At 37.1% G+C, this 18,911-nt stretch overlaps 1 protein-coding gene across 18 annotated transcripts in view; it reads left to right on the top strand.

Moving 5' to 3' along the window:
* Positions 1-18,911, top strand: part of FAM135A (family with sequence similarity 135 member A) — a 121,266-nt gene that overhangs the window by 29,451 nt on the left and 72,904 nt on the right. For 16 of the 18 annotated variants that reach the window (XM_082404980.1, XM_082404974.1, XM_082404961.1 and 13 more), the window contains one exon: positions 5,154-5,233. The exons of the other annotated variants lie outside the window; for them this stretch is intronic. In XM_082404980.1, coding sequence (XP_082261106.1) covers positions 5,154-5,233 — 80 coding nt within the window. The remainder of the gene's footprint in view (positions 1-5,153; positions 5,234-18,911) is intronic. 18 annotated transcript variants of the gene reach the window in all.

The following is an 18,911-nucleotide window of genomic DNA, read 5'->3' on the forward strand; positions in this document are numbered from 1 at the left end:
CCATATACACAACATCACCTTCTTTGGATGAAGACTGGCCTTTGGTGTGATTGGTGGTGGTTCATTTCCCTTGTCCCATGATCTCTTCCGTTCCACATTGTTGTACAGTATCCACTTTTCATCACCCATCACAATATGTTTTAAAAATGGAACATTTTCATTACACTTAAGTAGAGAATCGCATGCGGAAATATGGTCAAGGAGGTTTCTTCCCTTAACTCATGTGGAACCCAAAGATCAAAGCCATTAACATAACCAAGCTGGTGCTAATGATTTTCAGTGCCTGATTTGGATATTTTGAGTATGTCGGCTATCTCCCGCGTGGTATAATGTTGATTGTTCTCAATTAATGTCTCGATTTGATCGGTCAACTTCAACTGGTCTACCCGACCATGGAGCATCATCCAGCGAGAAATCTCCAGCACGAAAGTTTGCAAACCACTTTTGACACATTCTATCAGTCACAGCACCTTCTCCATACACTGCACAAATCTTTTTGTGCGTTTCAGTTGCGTTTTTACCTTTCTTGAAATAATAAAGCACAGTATGCTGAAAATGTTGCTTTTTTTCTTCCATCTTCAATATTAAAAAGGCTGCACAAAAATTCACCAATTTTGATAAGTCTTTTTTTAAATGCATGCTGATATGACAGCTGTCACATACAATCTAATAAAATTGTTTTCAATGAAGTTAAAGACAACCAAGGGCTACTAGAGCTATCTTATGGGAAAAAACCGAACGAACCTTTTGGCCACCCCAATACCTTGGAATAAAGTGTGATAAAAACAAGTTATGCCTATACCAATATGAACTCATGGATTTTTAATGTATCTGGTGGTAGTTCTGCATCATTAGTCTTCTTGATGTTCAGAGAGAGCCTTGTAGGTTGATTTCTGTGAACTTCTCATGGAGTGATGCAGGCAGTATTTGAGAGCTTCCATGTTTCCTACTGTGACTAGCTTTTCTAGATTCTAGTATATTCCCTGCTCTAGATTTGGAATCAGCCAACGGGCTCTAGTTCCTTTTAGTAGGAAATAGTGTTTAGAGATCGTAATATACATGTTAAAGATACACATTTTTATTGAGTCATTGCTTCTAGGCCTTCTCAGTTGACAGAGATAGAAAATACATTTTTTTAAAGAAAAATACATGATAAATTGTTACTATTTTCCTATTCTAATTTTAGATTACAAGGATTTTACTTTTTTAATTTTATATTTGTATCTCTTTTCATTTACACTGAAAATCTTGGTTCCTAATAACATGATTACTTAACTTGCTTTATTCATGTGTGTGCAAATATGTCTACGATAATTTCAAAATAATAGTAGCACCACCAACAAGACTATAAATGTTGTTTAAAACTTCTTTGGGGTTCTCTTTTATTGTAGGATATATCCCATGAGGAATAGGCACTTAAAAGTACTATGTTTTAAAAATCACTTGAAAGAACTTTGTGAAATTGCAGTTAAGAAGGTACACATTAAGTTCAGTTGTTTTAGGGTGGTTTAGGGGATTGCTTTTTTTCAATTTAATTTATTTTGTTATTATATAAAAATATTTTGTGGTTCCAAAATCAAAACTCTGAAGTACGTACATTGAGAGAGGCCTTGTTTTCATCCCGGTCCCTTCTCCTGACCCCCATTCCCCCACCTATAGGTAACCATTTTATTTTTTATTAGTTTTGTGTATATCCTTCGCTTTTATTACTTTTTTTAAAAGGCAAAAAATATATATAATCATATCCTTTCTTCTTACACAAAGGTAGCATAGTACACATGTTCCATGCTTGCTTTTGTTGGTAAAAAATGTATCTTAGAGATCACTCCTTTGCAGTGTGTAGAGATATACTAAATATATATATGTAAATGTAGATATAGATATACTAAAATGTATATATAAAAGATTACTTTTTATAGCCATGTGGTACTGCATTGTATAGTTGCACCATAGTTTATTCAGCCAATCCCTTAATGATGGACATTTAGCTTTTTTCTTGAGTTTTCCTGTTGCAGTTAAGGCTGCAGTGAATAGCCTTGTGCTACCTCATTGAATATTTTTGCTAAAGTATCTTTGGGAAATAGTCTTAAAAGTGGGATGCTAGGTCGAATAGTAAATGTCTATGTGTTTTTGCTCCTTATTGCTAAATTCCCCTCCATATGGCATTGCACAATTTTACCTCACCAGCAGTACGAAAGAATTCCTTTTTGCCCGGAGCCTCACCAGCAGAGTATTTTGTCAAACTGCTGGTTTTCTTTCGATGTGACAGATGAGAAAGGATAGCTCATTATAGTTTTAATTTGTAGTTTTAAAAATTATAAGTAAGATAGAAAATTTTTTCATGTATTTAAGAGACATTTGCAGTTCTTTTTGGTGAACTGTTTATTAATTTTCTTTTTCATTTTTTTAGGTTAATTGGCCTTTTTCTTCTCAATTTTTAGATGCTCTTTTTATATTAGGAATATAACCCAGACTTTTAAAGCCGAAAGTAAGGTTTGTCAGAATGGATCGGCAGATGCCTGCAGGACAAGAGCAGTTTCATTGCATTGTCTACCTGACTGATTTTGTTTGATAATTCCATACTATTTTGTTACCTCTTCAATAATTTTATAAATATATATTTTTATACTTTATTTGGCTGTTTTAGTTGTTTTTTTAGCAAGAAGTTGTTCTGAATAACCTAGCTCACCACAGCCCTTAGAAAAGGAAATATTTTATCCTTTGCTTTTAAGATTTTATCTCTTATATGATATTTTATGTAAAAAAAGTTAACATATGCACATTTGAAAGTTTCGTTCATTTTTGAAGATTTATACCTTTAAAGTACCATTAATTTTAATTAAAAAATATATTTAGTCATAATAGACTGCTTTTATAAATGCAAAGTGAACATCGCTTAAAATAATGTAGGTAATTACTTCCAGTGGTTTGTTTTTCCTGTATCCCTAGAACCTAGACCAGTGGCTAACACATAGGTGGGTCCTCAATAAGTCATGAATTAATGGTACGTGTATGTATATGTATACACACGCACATTTATTTATTTTTAATGAGTTGAACCGTATGTTTTAGGCACTTTTTTTTCATTTATTTATTTTTGGCTTCATTGGGTCTTTGTTGCTGCACGGGGGCTTTCTCTAGTTGCAGCAAGCGGGGGCTACTCTTTGTTGCAGTGCGTGGGCTTCTAATTGCAGTGGCTTCTCTTGTTGCGGAGCACAGGCTCTAGGCACGTGGGCTGCAGTAGTTGTGGCATGCGGGCTCAGTAGTTGTGGCTCGTGGGCTCTAGAGTGCAGGCTCAGTAGTTGTGGCACACGGGCTTAGGTGCTCCGCGGCATGTGGGATCTTCCCAGACCAGGGATTGAACCCGTGTCCCCTGCATTGGCAGGCGGATTCTTAACCACTGCGCCACCAAGGAAGTCCCACATGCACATTTAAATTCAGGGAATTTTAAATTAGGATACTCTAACAGTATACAGTAAATGCAGAGTGTTGTTTAAATGTCTCTGAATTTATGTGTGCAAATCATTATATTAGGGTTGAGGGTGTACACTTATAAATAGGACATAGTTCCTGTGCTTAAGAAGTTCAAAATGAAATGTCTATCAGTTGCTTATTCTTAAGCTCTTATACCACATACCTGAATATTTTAAAATAGCAATATTTCACTTAATCTTTAATTAAAATTAAAACTTTGCTCTTCTTTGGTCCCAAGGCTCCTACTGTTTCCACTTTGATTTTTCTTCTCAGTCATCTCACGTCTTCAAGGTGACCTCATCTTAATCTCAACTAAGCATCTATCTCTGTGGAGTTTTGCCATGTCTCTTTAAGGCCAAATTGTGATTTTAAAGGTTCTAAATTTAATTGGCTACTGTTTCATTCACTCTTTTTTTTTTTTTTTTTTTTAGTTTTATTTATTTATTTTATTTATGGCTGTGTTGGGTCTTCATTTCTGTGCCAGGGCTTTCTCCAGCTGTGGCAAGCGGAGGCCACTCTTCATCGCGGTGCACGGGCCTCTCACTATCGCGGCCTCTCTCGTTGCGGAGCACAGGCTCCAGACGCGCAGGCTCAGTAATTGTGGTTCACGGGCCCAGTTGCTCCGCGGCATGTGGGATCTTCCAGGACCAGGGCTCGAACCCGTGTCCCCCGCATTGGCAGGCAGATTCTCAACCACTGCGCCACCAGGGAAGCCCTCATTCACTCTTTAATTCGGGCTTTGTGATCTGACCATATGTTCTCTTCAAGGCCACACCTTCCTAGAAATAATAGTAATATATTTATATATTTTAATCTTTGTATTATGTACAAATGTAATATTTAAACTATCATCTAGGAAATTATTAAAGAAAAAGACTAAATATTCAGCTCCCTAGGGTCCATCTAAAGTCATCCCTGATTTATAATCTTCATTTAGCTTTTAGTAACCCTGTGTGTGTGTGTGTGTATGTGTGTGTGTGTGTGTGTGTGTGTGTGTGTGTGTGTGTGTGTACAAAGATACATGTATCCTCCATTACATACACAAACTAGTAGTGTAATGATGTTAAAACACAAGCATATTATAATACTTTTATCTCATAATTTTTTCTGTTTAAACTGATACTGTTAATGACTGGTAGATTTTTTTTAATATATATTTTTTCTTAATTTTGTAGAATAAATAAGCAAGTAAAAGTGCATAAACTAAACGGAATAGTTAGGACCTCGAAAAAATACTGAACTCTTTAAACCAAATACAGATCTTATAGTATGAAACTAATTTTTTTAAAAACCATCTACTGTTAATCCTGTATTTTCTCAAAATTATGCTTAAGAATACTTTATTATCTTTTAAAAGAGAAAAATGAATCAATCAAATAAAGCAGTGAAACCCTTAGAACCGTTAGTAACGCCTGTGGTTACGATGCATTCTCTCACTTAAAGTAAGATTGTTTCTCTCGTCTGTCTGTACACACGCCTGTTTCCCTTTGGGTTGTATGCCATGCTACTATTTGATCTGTGTGTGGATCTGAGACACTGTTTTCCACCAGCAGTAAGTACTGTGGGAGACTGATAGAAGCAGACCAACTTTAGTTTTCAATACATATAGATATATAGAAATTGCAGCATTGCATATTTTTAAATGTTTTGAAGTGACTTCTCTGTCTCTTTTGTTTTAGTTTTTACCAGATTCGTGCATCTATGAAAATTCCACCAAGAGTTCCCCACAGAGTAGAAGCTAGTTTGTTACATGCAGCAGGTAAGCCAAGGGATATTGTCAACTTTTTAAAAAAAATGTGAAGCAACATTATAATGACCAATAATAACTTTTCATAATTATTTTTATCTTTTAATTACAAATATAAGATGCCAAAGAGCATCATTCTCATACCTCTTATAAAAAATATATTTGAGGCCCTCAGTAAAACAGGCTTGATTATAGGTTCCTTGTCTCCCTCTTAGGTTTCTTACGATGAGTGAATAAAAGAAAGTATGTGAAATTTCCATGAAACCAAACATAAGTGGGGGTGGTATCATTTATATCATGTAATATATAATTCTAACAAATACACAGTGAATGTGGACACATAATTTGACATATGATCACAAAGGTGTTTTATGATAAAGTTTTATAGTATGCGTTTTGAGAATATTTTTCAACCACTTTTTTTTTTTTCTGGTTGATTACTCTAATTAGAAAACAAAGGGCCAGAAAGCATAAAATAGACATGCTATAGCAGCTCTTTTATTACTCATATTCCGAGGAGACACACCAGCATTAAAGGATTGGAGCCAAAACTGGTGGCCCTGACATAATCATTGGGCATTTTTTCAGCTTTCCTGATACAGTATACTCTGTTTCAGTCTAAGCAATTAGAAAACGAAATGGTTAATGAAACGTACTAGAGAGTTATCATGTATTTCTAATATGAATTACTAGTTTTCAAAGCATCATAAAATAATAAGTATACCTAACATTAAAGCTATGTTGAGCACAGTTCAGTTCATTTTTGAAATTTAAAAATATATTCTGGGAATTTGAAGTGTTGAGGATTATCTTTCTTAGCGTACTATGGATACCAAAATGCTGGTTAATGTTAAAGTTTAATGAATTGTACGTAATGGAGAGTTTACTCTTTCTGAAGACTGTCAAAATGCTCAGGGAGGCCTATTGCTTATGACCAAAAATATGTACCTTTTTTCTTTTCAAAATTAATTTTCTTCTTGGCCTGGTGTACATGTTGGAGTATACATTTATTGTCAATAGGTCTTTTGTAAGTCTACTTTCTAGGAAACAGGTTAAAACAACTAATATTACAGGACAGATTGGTACTGCCTTTTTTTTTTTTTTTTTTATAGATTGAGAAACTGATTGGAAATTGAATGCAAACTAAGACCACTTGACTGTTACTGAAATGAATAGCCCAGTTTGCTTTTTTTTTTTTTTTTTAAAGAAATTCACGTTCTTTTATTTATTTATTTATTTATTTATGACTGTGTTGAGTCTTCGTCTCTGTGCGAGGGCCTTCTCTAGTTGCGGCAAGTGGGGACCACTCTTCATCGCGGTGCGCGGGCCCCCCACCATCGCGGCCTCTCTTGTTGCGGAGCACAGGCTCCAGACGCGCAGGCTCAGTAGTTGTGGCTCACGGGCCCAGCTGCTCCGCGGCATGTGGGATCTTCCCAGACCAGGGCTCGAACCCGCGTCCCCTGCACTGGCAGGCAGACTCTCAACCACTGCGCCACCAGGGAAGCCCCGGTACTGCCTTTTTGACCTTCCTTAATCAGCAGACTAAATGTCCTGCTCTGTTGTATCTCCTAAAGTTGCCAGTTGGAAAATACTGTAGAAAAACTTCTTTTTTCTGGACCACCTTTTTATTTATATATATTTTCAGCTTTATAGAGGAATAATTGACAAATATCATTTTATATATTTAAAGCATACAATGTGATTTGTTATACACATACATTGTACAGTACATATACATATGTGATTTATTATACAGATACAATGTGAAAAAATTGCCATGGTCAAGATAATTAGCACATCTATCACTTCACATAGTTAGTTGTTTTGTGTGTTTGTGGGAAAGAAGGCTTAAGATTTATTCTTAACAGATTTCAAGTATACAGTACTTTATTACTAACTATAGTCATCATGCTGTGCATTAGATCTGCAAAACTTATTTTTCTTATAACTAAAAGTTTGTACCCTTTGACCTATATCTCCCCATTTCTCCGACACCCCAGCCCCTGGCAACTACCATTCTACTGTCTGTTTCTATGAAACTGACTTTTTTATTTTGTTTCCACATGTAAGTGATAACATCCAATATTTGTCTTTCTGTGTCTGACTTACTTCATGCAGCTTAATGCCCTCCAGGTTCATCCATGTTGCTGCAAATGACAGGATTTCCATCTTTGTATGGCTGAATAGTATTCCATTAATTAAAGAAACACTGCATTTTCTTTATCCATTCATCCACTGACAGACACTTGGGTTATTTCCACTTCTTGGCTATTGTGAATGATGCTGCAATGAAATTGGGAGTGCAGAATTTTCTTTTAGATACTGATTTCATTTCTTTCAAATATATATCCAGGAGTGGGATTGCTGGATCATTTGGAAGTTCTATTTTCAATTTTTTGAGGCTCCTCCATACTGTTTGCCATAGTGACTGCACCAATTTACATTCTCCCCAACAGTGCACAAGTGTTCCCTTTTCTCCACATCCTGGCCAACAATTCGTTATCTCTTGACATTTTGATAATAGCTATTCTGACAGATGTGAAGTGATATCTCTTTGTGCTTTTGATTTGCGTTTCCCTGATGATTAGTGATGTTGAGCACCGTTTCATGTACCCGTTGGCCATTTGTATGTCTTCTTTGCCAAAAAATGTCTATTCGGTTCCTCTGCCTATTCTAAAATCAGATTGTTTTTTTGCTGTTGAGTTGTTTGGTTCTTTATATATTTTGGATATTATCCCCTATCAGATATATGGTTGGCAAATATTTTCTCCCAGTCAGTAGGTTGCTTTTTCTTTTGTTGGTGGTGTTCTCTGCTGTGCAGAAGCCTTGTAGTTTAATGTAGTCCCACCTGTTTATTTTTGCCTTTGCTTTGGTGTCAAATCCAAATAATCGTTGCCAAGACCAATGTCAAGGAGCTTTTCCCCTTTGTTTGCTTCTAGGAGCTTTGTGGTTTCAGGTCTCAAATTTAAGTCTAATCCATTTTGAGTTAATTTTTGTGAGTGATATAAAATAGGGGTCCAGTTTGATTCTTTTGCATGTGAATGTCCAGTTTTCCCAGCACCACTTTTCGAAGAGACTTTCTTCTCCTTATTATGTGTTCTTGGTGCCTTGTCAGGTATTAGTTGACCATATGTGGTGGGCTGATTTCTGGGCTCTCTTTTTTGTGCCATTGATCTATGTGCCTGTTTTTATGCCAATACCATACTGTTTCGATTACTATAGCCTTGCAATATAGTTTGAAACCAAGAAGTGTGATGCCTCCAGCTTTGTTCTTTCATTCTCAAGATTGCTCTGGCTATTCAGGAACTTTTGTGGTCTCATACAAATTTTAGGATAATTTTTTCTATTTCTGTGAAAAATACCATTGGAATTTTGATAGAGATTATATTAAATTTGTAGATCACTTCAGGTAGTATGGATATTTTAGCAATATTCATTCTTCCAATCCAAGAACACAGGTTATCTTTCCATTTATTTGTGTCTTCTTCAGTTTCTGTCCTCAGTGTCTTACAGTTGTCAGTGTACAGGTCTTTCATCTCCTCTGGTTAAATTTATTCCTAAGTATTTTATTGCTTTTGATGCTATTGTAAATGGGATTTTCTTCTTGATTTCTCTTTCAGGTAGTCCATTGTTAGTGTATAGAAATGCAACTGATTTTTATATGTTGATTCTGTGTCCTGCAACTTTATTAAATTCATTGATTAATTCTTACAGCTTTTTGGTGGAGACTTTAGGGTTTTTATGTATAAGATCATGTCATCTGCATACAGAGATGATTTTAATTCTTCCTTTAAATTCTTTAATTTAACTAAAGAATTAAATTCCTTTAATTCTTCCTATTTGGATGCCTTTAATTTCCTTTTTTTGCCAGTTTCTTGTGGCTAGGACTTCTAGTACTGTGGTGAACAGGAGTGGTAAGAGTGGGCATCCTTTTCTTGTTCCTGACTTGAGAGGAACACTTTGAACTTTTTACCACTGAGGATTTGTTAGCTGTGGGCTTGTCATAAATGACCTTTATTATGTTGAGGTACATTCCTTCTGTACCTAATTTATTGAGAGTTTTTATCATGAAAGTATGTTGAGTTTTGTCAAATTATTTTTCTGCATCTGTTGAGATGATCATATGATTTTTATCCTTCATTCTTATCCTTCATTTTATCCTTCATTTATCTTCATTTCGTTAATGTGGTATATCACGTTTATTGATTTGCATATGTCAAACCATCCTTGCATCCCAGGGATAAATCCCACTTGATCATAGTGTATGCTCCTTTTAATGTGCTCTTGAATTTGGTTTGCTAGTATTTTGTTGAGGATTTTTGCATCTGTGCTCATCAGAGCTATGGTACACAAAGATATCAACACTTTTACAAATGCAGTGGCCCTGAATGAACTGTGAGATGTGCTGCTTTTCCTGCCCAAGACCATCCCCAGCTTGGTTACCCTTTATGTGTGTCATGTTCCACAGCTCCTGAACCATCCTCTGAAACCTCCCTGGGAATGTAAATCTGGCATCCAAATTGTATTTCCTGCCAGTATACCCCAGAATAGCCTATGGTGTTGAATGTTTAAGTTTGTATGAAAATTATAGAGAATAATGGTTGATGGAATGTCATGACTTACTACAGGATCACAGGTACAGTAGATCCAAAATAATGTTCAGATGAGTTTCCTCACCAGCAATCTGAAAAACAAAGAGCAAAGAAAGGCAACCAGTTTATTCCAATCTAAGAGGTATTGGTTCTTTTCTCTTTTTATGTTTTTCCTCCCCTAAGATTTGTTTCATTTTAAAATGATATTTAAGAGTTCCTGGAGTATGTGTACCTTTTTAGTATTAGTAAATTTGTTAGGAAAAAGTATCCTTCCAAAATTTTTCTGCCTCCAGAAATTACTCCTATGTATTTGGCTGACTTTGTTTTAATAAATATATATCACTGATTTCTAGATTCATCCTTGCTAACAACATAAATATGGTTAAGTCTCTTTTCGCTTCTGTTCCTTAACAGTTCACGTTTCCTTCCAAGGGCTTGAATTTTCTCTGTACTTTTTGTTACATACCCTATTTTTCTTCTAATTTAGATTTGTGCTTCCATCTCAAGACCTTTTCTTTCCAGCTCTATATTTTACCATATATCCTACACCGTGTGCATATTTCTGGAAAACTTTTAAGAAGAAGAGAAAAAAATGATGATTTTGTCTGTGAGTTGCAGTAGACAGGTTAGATGGTTTGGGAATCAGATGGTGTTATACGGCTTATTGCAACATGTTTAAATTATTTCCAGCACAAGATTGTGCTGACAGTGAGAGGCTTGAGCCAGGACATAGCTGTCATCTTATAATAACATCAGTCATGAGAGACAGTGAGTATTTATGGGGCTGTTGAAAACGGAATAGTAACAGTGCATTCAGAGATTTCTACAACAGAGAAGTCATTGCCGGTCCTGGGAAGCTGGCCCCAGTTTGAAATGTTAGAAGACTATGTACAATTTTGATAAAAAGTAACAACTCGCCATTTCTAATAGCGATAGTAGTTTTTAAAAAGAAGCGTTTACTGTTTTATTTGATTTTTTGTATCTATCCGTCCCTTTTCTCTGAAAAAAATATTTTTATGCAAATAATACCAGCAAAGAGTTAAAAGATCCATTAGTCCAGAAAGATTAGTAGTGAAAACCATAGCTCCTTCTCTGGATGCATCTGCTTTTAACTGTTTCTGTAGTCCTGATGGTTTCCCCTACATGGACATTCCACGTCCTGTGACAATTTATGTCACACCACTTCCTCCCTCTCCCCCTATTTTTTAAGAGATACCATTATTCTCACATTTCTCTTTGATCATTACCGGAGCTTCAAATGAAATATTTAAAGCTCTGTTTCTTATTTCAGCACATATGACAGACCCCTCATTTTCTAAAGTAAGGATATAAACAATCTTACCTCTTTTTTCAAATTTTTTCTTTCCCTCCACTTCCCAACCTGTTGGACATATCCTTTGTTTTATATTGTCAAGATTGCTAACATTCATATTCGGATTTATAACTGTAGTTAAATCTTGTGGTTTTTGTCTATGGGTTTATTCCAAATGTTGAAAACAAGTAAACAGCATTTACATTTTCATGGTAACACAAGAGGGAAAGGGTATATAAAATTGAAATGACTATCCAACATAAAGAAGGAGAATCTTAAGTTTCTGGCCAGACAAGGCAAATCTAGTTCCCGTTTTGGTATTGATCTGGGTCACCTATGAAATCGAGATAGCTGTAGGTATATCTTAGGTATTTCAGTAGTTGTAGAGTCAAAGGTGCAGCTTTGTTGTGGTTAACAAAGTAGTTACTTGGAATCAGGATACCAGCTTCCCTTTATGTTACCTTGGAAAACTCACGTAACCTCTGCGAGCTTCAGTTTCTCATCTGTGAAATGCGTAACCTGCTTTACAATAAGTGAAAGTTCACAGCAAACTGTAAAGGGCCATATACATGTAGGATATTGTTATTGGGCTTCTAGTAATACAAGAAAGAATAAGAAGCAGTCAAGTTTGACTCATTTACTGTGCCATTTGTGAACCATTTAATGTTGTAAAGAGCTGAAACTTATATTATTAATTGGATGTTTTCCTATGATTTATATAATTTCTTTTATGCAACATAGTAATTAAGCACATAACATCTCATGTTAATAGTAAATCTAAAATTTTTTTAAAAAATCAATGAAACCATTTCTTGGACAAGAAGCATGAACCAGGATGACCAAGGGCAAGAGGGGAAAACCGAAGGGAGGAAGAGACCTCAGAAAAGTCCCTGGACTTTATAACTTATTACAGAAAGCTGGGGACCTGGGCTTCCATTTCTATTCGTATAAAGCTAGCTTAATCTGCACAGAGTATTTGAATTTAGACATAACTAGTTTCAAGTCTTGTTCTGCTGTTTGCTAGCTTTATGGTCTTAAACAAATTATTCAGTTTCTCTGAGCCTTTCCTAACCAGTGAAATGGAAGTAATCCCTGTTTTACAGTGTGTTTTTTGAAAACTAAATGAGAAAAATTGGGTCAAGAGGCCCGGTGTAGCGCTCAGTAAATATTGGGTACTTTGTCCTGGCTTCCCGTTCTATCTTAACTGCCGCAGATGTTAAAGAGCTGGAATAAGGTGACCTCTAGGATCTCAGCACCCGCTCGATATAAGGAGAGGCGGTCCCGGAAGAGGGGGCTGCTGGAGCCATTTGTGTGCCTCTCCCTTCTCCGTGTTTAAGGGTTGGCCTTGCTCGTACACAGGAGAGCTGATTGATATGGTCTGCCCTCTTCAGCGCCTCCTCTGGGTCTTTCTTCCTCAGTGAGACAGCTCTCCCCCTCTGGTGTGGGGCTCTGTAGTAAGTTTAAGAGTGAACTGCAGGTATGTCTTTGAGCTAGTTTATCAGTGTGGCATAGAAGACCAAGCACAGGCTTCGCAGCAAACAGCAGTGGCATTTATTTCCTGGACAACTTAGTTACGTTATCAGAGGCTTGGTATCTATAAAATGGATATATTAATCCCTGCCCTATAAGATTGCCTAAAGGATTAATAACAATATACATAAAGCTCAATGCCTGGCGCATAGTAAGTGCTCTATAGATGGTAGCTAGTAGTAGTAGTGAGAAGCAATAAATAAGTGATAAGTAGTAATTAAAAGTCAGCTATTTTTCCTTTTTTATTGAATAAATTTGACATTTTTATTGAATAACGTAACACTGTATAAATTTAACATTGTGTACAATGTATTACTTTGATACATTTGTATATTGTACTGTGATTGCCATTGTAGTGATATTTATCACATTACCTAATTATAGTACAGTATTGTTGTCTTTATTCATTATGCTATGCATTAGATCTCTATGACTTATTTGGACTATACTCGTTGCAAGCTTGTACCCTTAAGCTACATCAGTGTTATCTTCCCACCCCCCCCCATACCAGGGGATGGGGGGGGTGGGAAGATAAGATTGTTCTTATTTTACTCTCTGTTCGTTATGAGTTTGACTTTTTTTTAGGATTCCACATATAAATCATATCATACATACTGTCTTTCTCTAACTTACTTCACTTAGCATAATGTGCTCAAGATCCATCCATATTGTCACAAATGGCAGGATGTCCTCCTTCCTTGTGGCCGAATAATATTCCATTGTGTATATATACACCACATCTTTTTTATCCTTTCATCTGTTGATGGGCATTGAGATTGTTTCCACGTTTTGGGTATTGTGAATGATGCTGCAGTAAACACCGGAGTGCATATATCTCTTCAAGATCCCATTTCTGTTGCCTTTGGGTATATACCCAGAAGTGGAATTGCTGGATCGTATGGCAGATCTATTTTTAGTTTTTTGAGGAACCTCCGTATTGTTTTCCACAGTGGTCAGACCAACTTACACTCCCACCAACATCGTGTGAGGGTTCCCTTTTCTCCACACCCTTACCAGCACTGTTGTCTCTTTTCTTCTTGAGGACGGTCATTCTGACAGGTGTGAGGTGACAGGTAATTGTGGGTTTGTTTTGCATTTCCCTGATGATTAGCCTTGCTGAGCATCTTTTTATGTGACTGTTGGCCATTTTAGTGTCCTCTTTGGAAAAAAAAAATCTGTTTAGTTCTTCTGTAAGACTGCTGTTTATGGGGAGAAAGAAAGAGAAACTGCCCAAAATTCAAGCAATAATATGCGGGGAAAGTCTTATTACTAAAAAAGTATATTCTCCACTTTGATGAAAGCTTCACAACTAGATAAACATTTGGACTAATAAGAAATCAAACCTGGTTGAACCAAAAGGAAATTTCCAGTTATTTGTGTTTGACCAGGGTTTTTCTAAGGCTGTCTATTCTGGGTAAGATTCCTTGTGCATATATGTATTGCATTCTTTTTTCTACCTACCACCACCCAGTGCTTTTATACAGGTGGTAGTGGTTAAAAGAAAAAGGGGGCTTCCCTGGTGGCACAGTGGTTAAGAATCCACCTGCCAATGCAAGGGACACGGGTTCAAGCCCTGGTCCGGGAAGATCCCACGTGCCGCAGAGCAACTAAGCCCATGTGCCACAACTACTGAGCCTGCGCTCTAGAGCCCGCGAGCCACAACTACTGAGCCTGCGAGCCACAACTGCTGAAGCCCACATGCCTAGGGCCCATGCTCCGCAACAAGAGAAGCCACTGCAATGAGAAGCCCGCACACGCAACGAAGAGTAGCTACCCCTCGCCGCAACTAGAGAAAGCCTGCATGCAGCAACGAAGACCCAATGCAGCCATAAATTAAAATTAATTAATTAATTAATTAAAAAATAAATAAAACAAAAAGAAAAAGGGAAGTCTGGAAATCGGGGCTAGGTATCAGGAAGAGTTGACCCAGGTGCTTTGCCTTGGCAGTGGCTAACTGGCAACTTGTAAAGAAGCGTCAGTATTTTGCAGTGCTGCTAAAAGAACCATCTCTTTCTCCCCTGTTAGTTGTTTCCTTAAGCTCTGCCCAGACACCAACCTTTCAGGGCCTTCCTTTGACAGACACTGAAATGTTGTGATGGATTTTTCTGAGTTGTGAAGATTTTTCATGACTTGACCCCCATCCTACATGTCTGACTTTATCTCCCACTGTTGTCCCTGTGGGTTCTCTGGGACAAATTCGCTGGGCTCTAACCTCCCTCCTATTCTGTGCACATTCCTCCCCTCATTGTCTCCTTTGTTAGCCCGTAGATGCCTCCCATAGGCACTGAGAAGTTTCCTCTGCCATGTTGCCATAGCGCTTTCTATAGACTTCTTTCAGCTCTTAGCATCTTAACACATTTTTTCCAATTCAGAAGTGGAATTCTAATACAAACAGACAACAAGAATCATTAAAGAAAAATGCCTGTAAAAATGAGGAAAGTTTAAAGAAATATGTAGCTAGAGACTACAATTCATATTATGTCACTAATCCATTACTGTTATCAGGAACTGAATAATTTCAACAACTGTGAATGGAAAACTCACCAGAAAGTTAGCTCTTGCAATAAACTGTTGCATAGATTATGAAACTTGAGTCCATTTGGCATCACAAGCCTCCACTTCCTTTCCCTGGATTCAGCGGCTTCCTTCTGTCACTGCCATTTGTTGTCTTTTTACCTGGCTGAAGAGACAGTGCCATTTGCTTTGGCCTCCAGAAATAGGGAATTAGGAGATTATCACATTGTACTGCAATTATTTGCTTGAATGTTTCTATCCAAACTAGACTGGGAACTCTGAAAACAAGGGCAGTGTTCTTATTTATGTTCATATCTCTTAGTTCTCGATATTTTAGCGGCAAGTTATGGTTGAATGAATGCTCACTTGTTCACAGAATAAATGAGAGATACCAATGCTAGCTGTTTAATCAAAAGAAATGGAAATGCAGAAAGATGGTGATAGGAATAAAATCTAAATTATCATGATTTAATGGAAGTATTTGTAGGCCTCTATCACAAGTCTCTCAAAGTGTAAGTTTGATGTTTGGGTTAGCAGATGACTGATAGGCAAAGTGAAAATAGAGTCATTTCAAAAAGGAAATAGGGCACTAAATTAAGAAGTTAGATGAAAGTTCATTTCTTCAATAGCTACTTGCTGAGTGCCTATTGTGTGTAAGACACGGGCCTCACTCGTAAATCAAAGCAATGAAACATGTTTATGTGGTTCCTAACCTCATGGGCAGAGGTTATCATCAAATAAGTGTTAAAAAGCAGGGAGGCTTTCCGACTCAAGACAATAAACTGAGTACACACATATGTCTGGGTCTTCTTGTTTCCAAGACTCCTCGGTAATAGCAACGGAGGAGTGTAAGAAGGAATAACAAAAATATTTCAGTGAATTTTGAAGGACAGAAAACAGAAGTAAGAGCTGAACTACCTTTTCGGGACACTTTCCCTGCAAGCGTGCAGATGGGAATAGCAGAGGAAGGAAAGTGAGAGGTGGGCCTGAAAACAGGGATAAATTAAAGGTCTGTAATCAGGTCAGCTGGGCACCCCAGGCCCAAGTGCAGAATGTCAGGAGATTAATGTTAACCTTAGGACGAAAACCTCAAGGCTTCTCTCTAAGTAAATTGCCATGGGTTACTAACACTCCAGAGTGAAGCACTCATTTTTTTTTTTTTTTTTTTTTGGTAAAAAACACATGACATGAAATTTCCCCTGTTAACAAACTTTTAAGTGTTAAGTGTTGCTGACTGTATGCACACTGTTGTTTGACAAACTCTGTACATTGCACGTGGTGTACCGAGAACTCCTCATTTACCGCAGCTCCCGGGCCCTGGCAACCACTCTTGTACTTACCGCTTCCGTGAGTGGCGATCCGAGATCCCTCGTGTAGGTAGAATCACGCAGCATTCGTCTGGCCTGTTGCACTTAGCGTAAGTCCTCACGGTTCATCCGTGTGGTAGCGTATGACAGGATTTCCTTCTCTTTTAAGGCTGAAAATACTCCATCTTCTATCTCATTTGCTTTATCCATTCATCCGTTGACGGACATTTATGCTTCCATGAACAGTACAGTGCAGATATATGTCTTCAAGACCCTGTTTTCAAATCTTTTGTGTAAATACCCAGACGTGGGATTGCTGGATCATATGGTAGTTCTATTTTTAATTTTTTGAGGAACCTCCATACTGCTTTCCATGGTAGCTACATCATTTTACATTCCCACCAATGGTGCACACGAGTTCCAGTTTCTCCGCAAGTGCTGACCGTGTACCTAATACCATATGAAGTAAAAAATAAATGAAGTTTCTTTTTTTTTTTAATTTTTGAATTTTATTTTATTTATTTTTTTATACAGCAGCTTATTATTAGTCATCAATTGTATACATGTCAGTGTATACATGTCAATCCCAATTGCCCAATTCATCCCACCACCACCCCCCGCCACTTCCCCCCTTGGTGTCCATACGTTTGTTCTCTACATCTGTGTCTCAACTTCTGCCCTGCAAACCGGTTCATCTGTACCATTTTTCTAGGTTCCACATACATGCGTTAATGTACGATATTTGTTTTTCTCTTTCTGACTTACTTCACTCTGTATGACAGTCTCTAGATCCATCCACGTCTCAACAAATGACCCAATTTCATTCCTTTTTACGGCTGAGTAATATTCCATTGTGTATGTGTACCACATCTTCTTTATCCATTCGTCTATTGGTGGGCATTTAGGTTGCTTCCATGACCTGGCTATTGTAAACAGTGCTGCAATGAACATTGGGGTGCATGTGTCTTTTTGAATTATGGTTTTCTCTGGGTATATGCCCAGTAGTGGGATTGCTGGATCATATGGTAATTCTATTTTTAGTTTTTTAGGGAACCTCCATACTGTTCTCCATAGTGGCTGTATCAATTTACATTCCCACCAACAGTGCAAGAGGGTTCCCTTTTCTCCACACCCTCTCCAGCATTTGTTGTTTGTAGATTTTCTGATGATGCCCATTCAAACTGGTGTGAGGTGATACCTCATTGTAGTTTTGATTTGCATTTCTCTAATAATTAGTGATGTTGAGCAGCTTTTCACGTGCTTCTTGGCCATCTGTACATCTTCTTTGGAGAAAGGTCTATTTAGGTCTTCTGCCCATTTTTTGATCGGGTTGTTTGTATTTTTAATACTGAGCTGCATGAACTGTTTATACATTTTGGAGATTAATCCTTTGTCTGTTGATTCATTTGCAAATATTTTCTCCCATTCTGAGGGTTGTCTTTTCATCTTGTTTATGGTTTCCTTTGCTGTGCAAAAGCTTTTAAGTTTCATTAGGTCCCATTTGTTTATTTTTGTTTTTATTTCCATTACTCTAGGAGGTGGATCAAAAAAGATCTTGCTGTGATTTATGTCAAAGAGTGTTCTTCCTAGGTTTTCCTCTGAGAGTTTTATAGTGTCCGGTCTTACATTTAGGTCTCGAATCCATTTTGAGTTTATTTTTGTGTACGGTGTTAGGGAGTGTTCTGATTTCATTCTTTTACATGTAGCTGTCCAGTTTTCCCAGCACCACTTATTGAAGAGACTGTCTTTTCTCCATTGTATATCCTTGCCTCCTTTGTCATGGATTAGTTGACCATAAGTGTGTGGGTTTTATCTCTGGGTTTTCTATCTTGTTCCATTCATCTGTGTTTCTGTTTTTATGCCAGTACCATGTTGTTTTGATTACTGTAGCTTTGTAATATAGTCTGAAGTCAGGGAGTCTGATTCCTCCAGCTCCATTTTTTGTTCTCAAGCCTGCTTTGTCTATTTGGGGTCTTTTGTGTCCCCATACAAATTTTAAGATTTTTTGTTCTTGTTCCATAAAAAATGCCATTGGTAATTTGATAGGGATTGCATTGAATCTGTAGATTGCTTTGGGTAGTACAGTCATTTTCACAATATTGATTCTTCCAATCCAAGAACATGGTATATCTCTCCATCTGTTGGTATCATCTTTAATTTCTTTCATCAGTGTCTTATAGTTTTCTGCATACAGGTCTTTTGTCTCCCTAGGTAGGTTTATTCCTAGGTATTTTATTCTTTTTGTTGCAGTGGTAAATGGGAGTGTTTCCTTAATTTCTCTTTCAGATTTTTCATCATTAGTTTATAGGAATGCAAGAGATTTCTGTGCATTAATTTTGTATCCTGCAACTTTACCAAATTCATTGATTAGCTCTAGTAGTTTTCTGGTGGCATTTTTAGGATTCTCTATGTATGGTATCATGTCATCTGCAAAC

The sequence above is a fragment of the Balaenoptera borealis genome (assembly GCF_965194805.1).
Source record: "Balaenoptera borealis genome assembly, chromosome: 9".
NCBI classification, from domain to species: domain Eukaryota; kingdom Metazoa; phylum Chordata; class Mammalia; order Artiodactyla; family Balaenopteridae; genus Balaenoptera; species Balaenoptera borealis.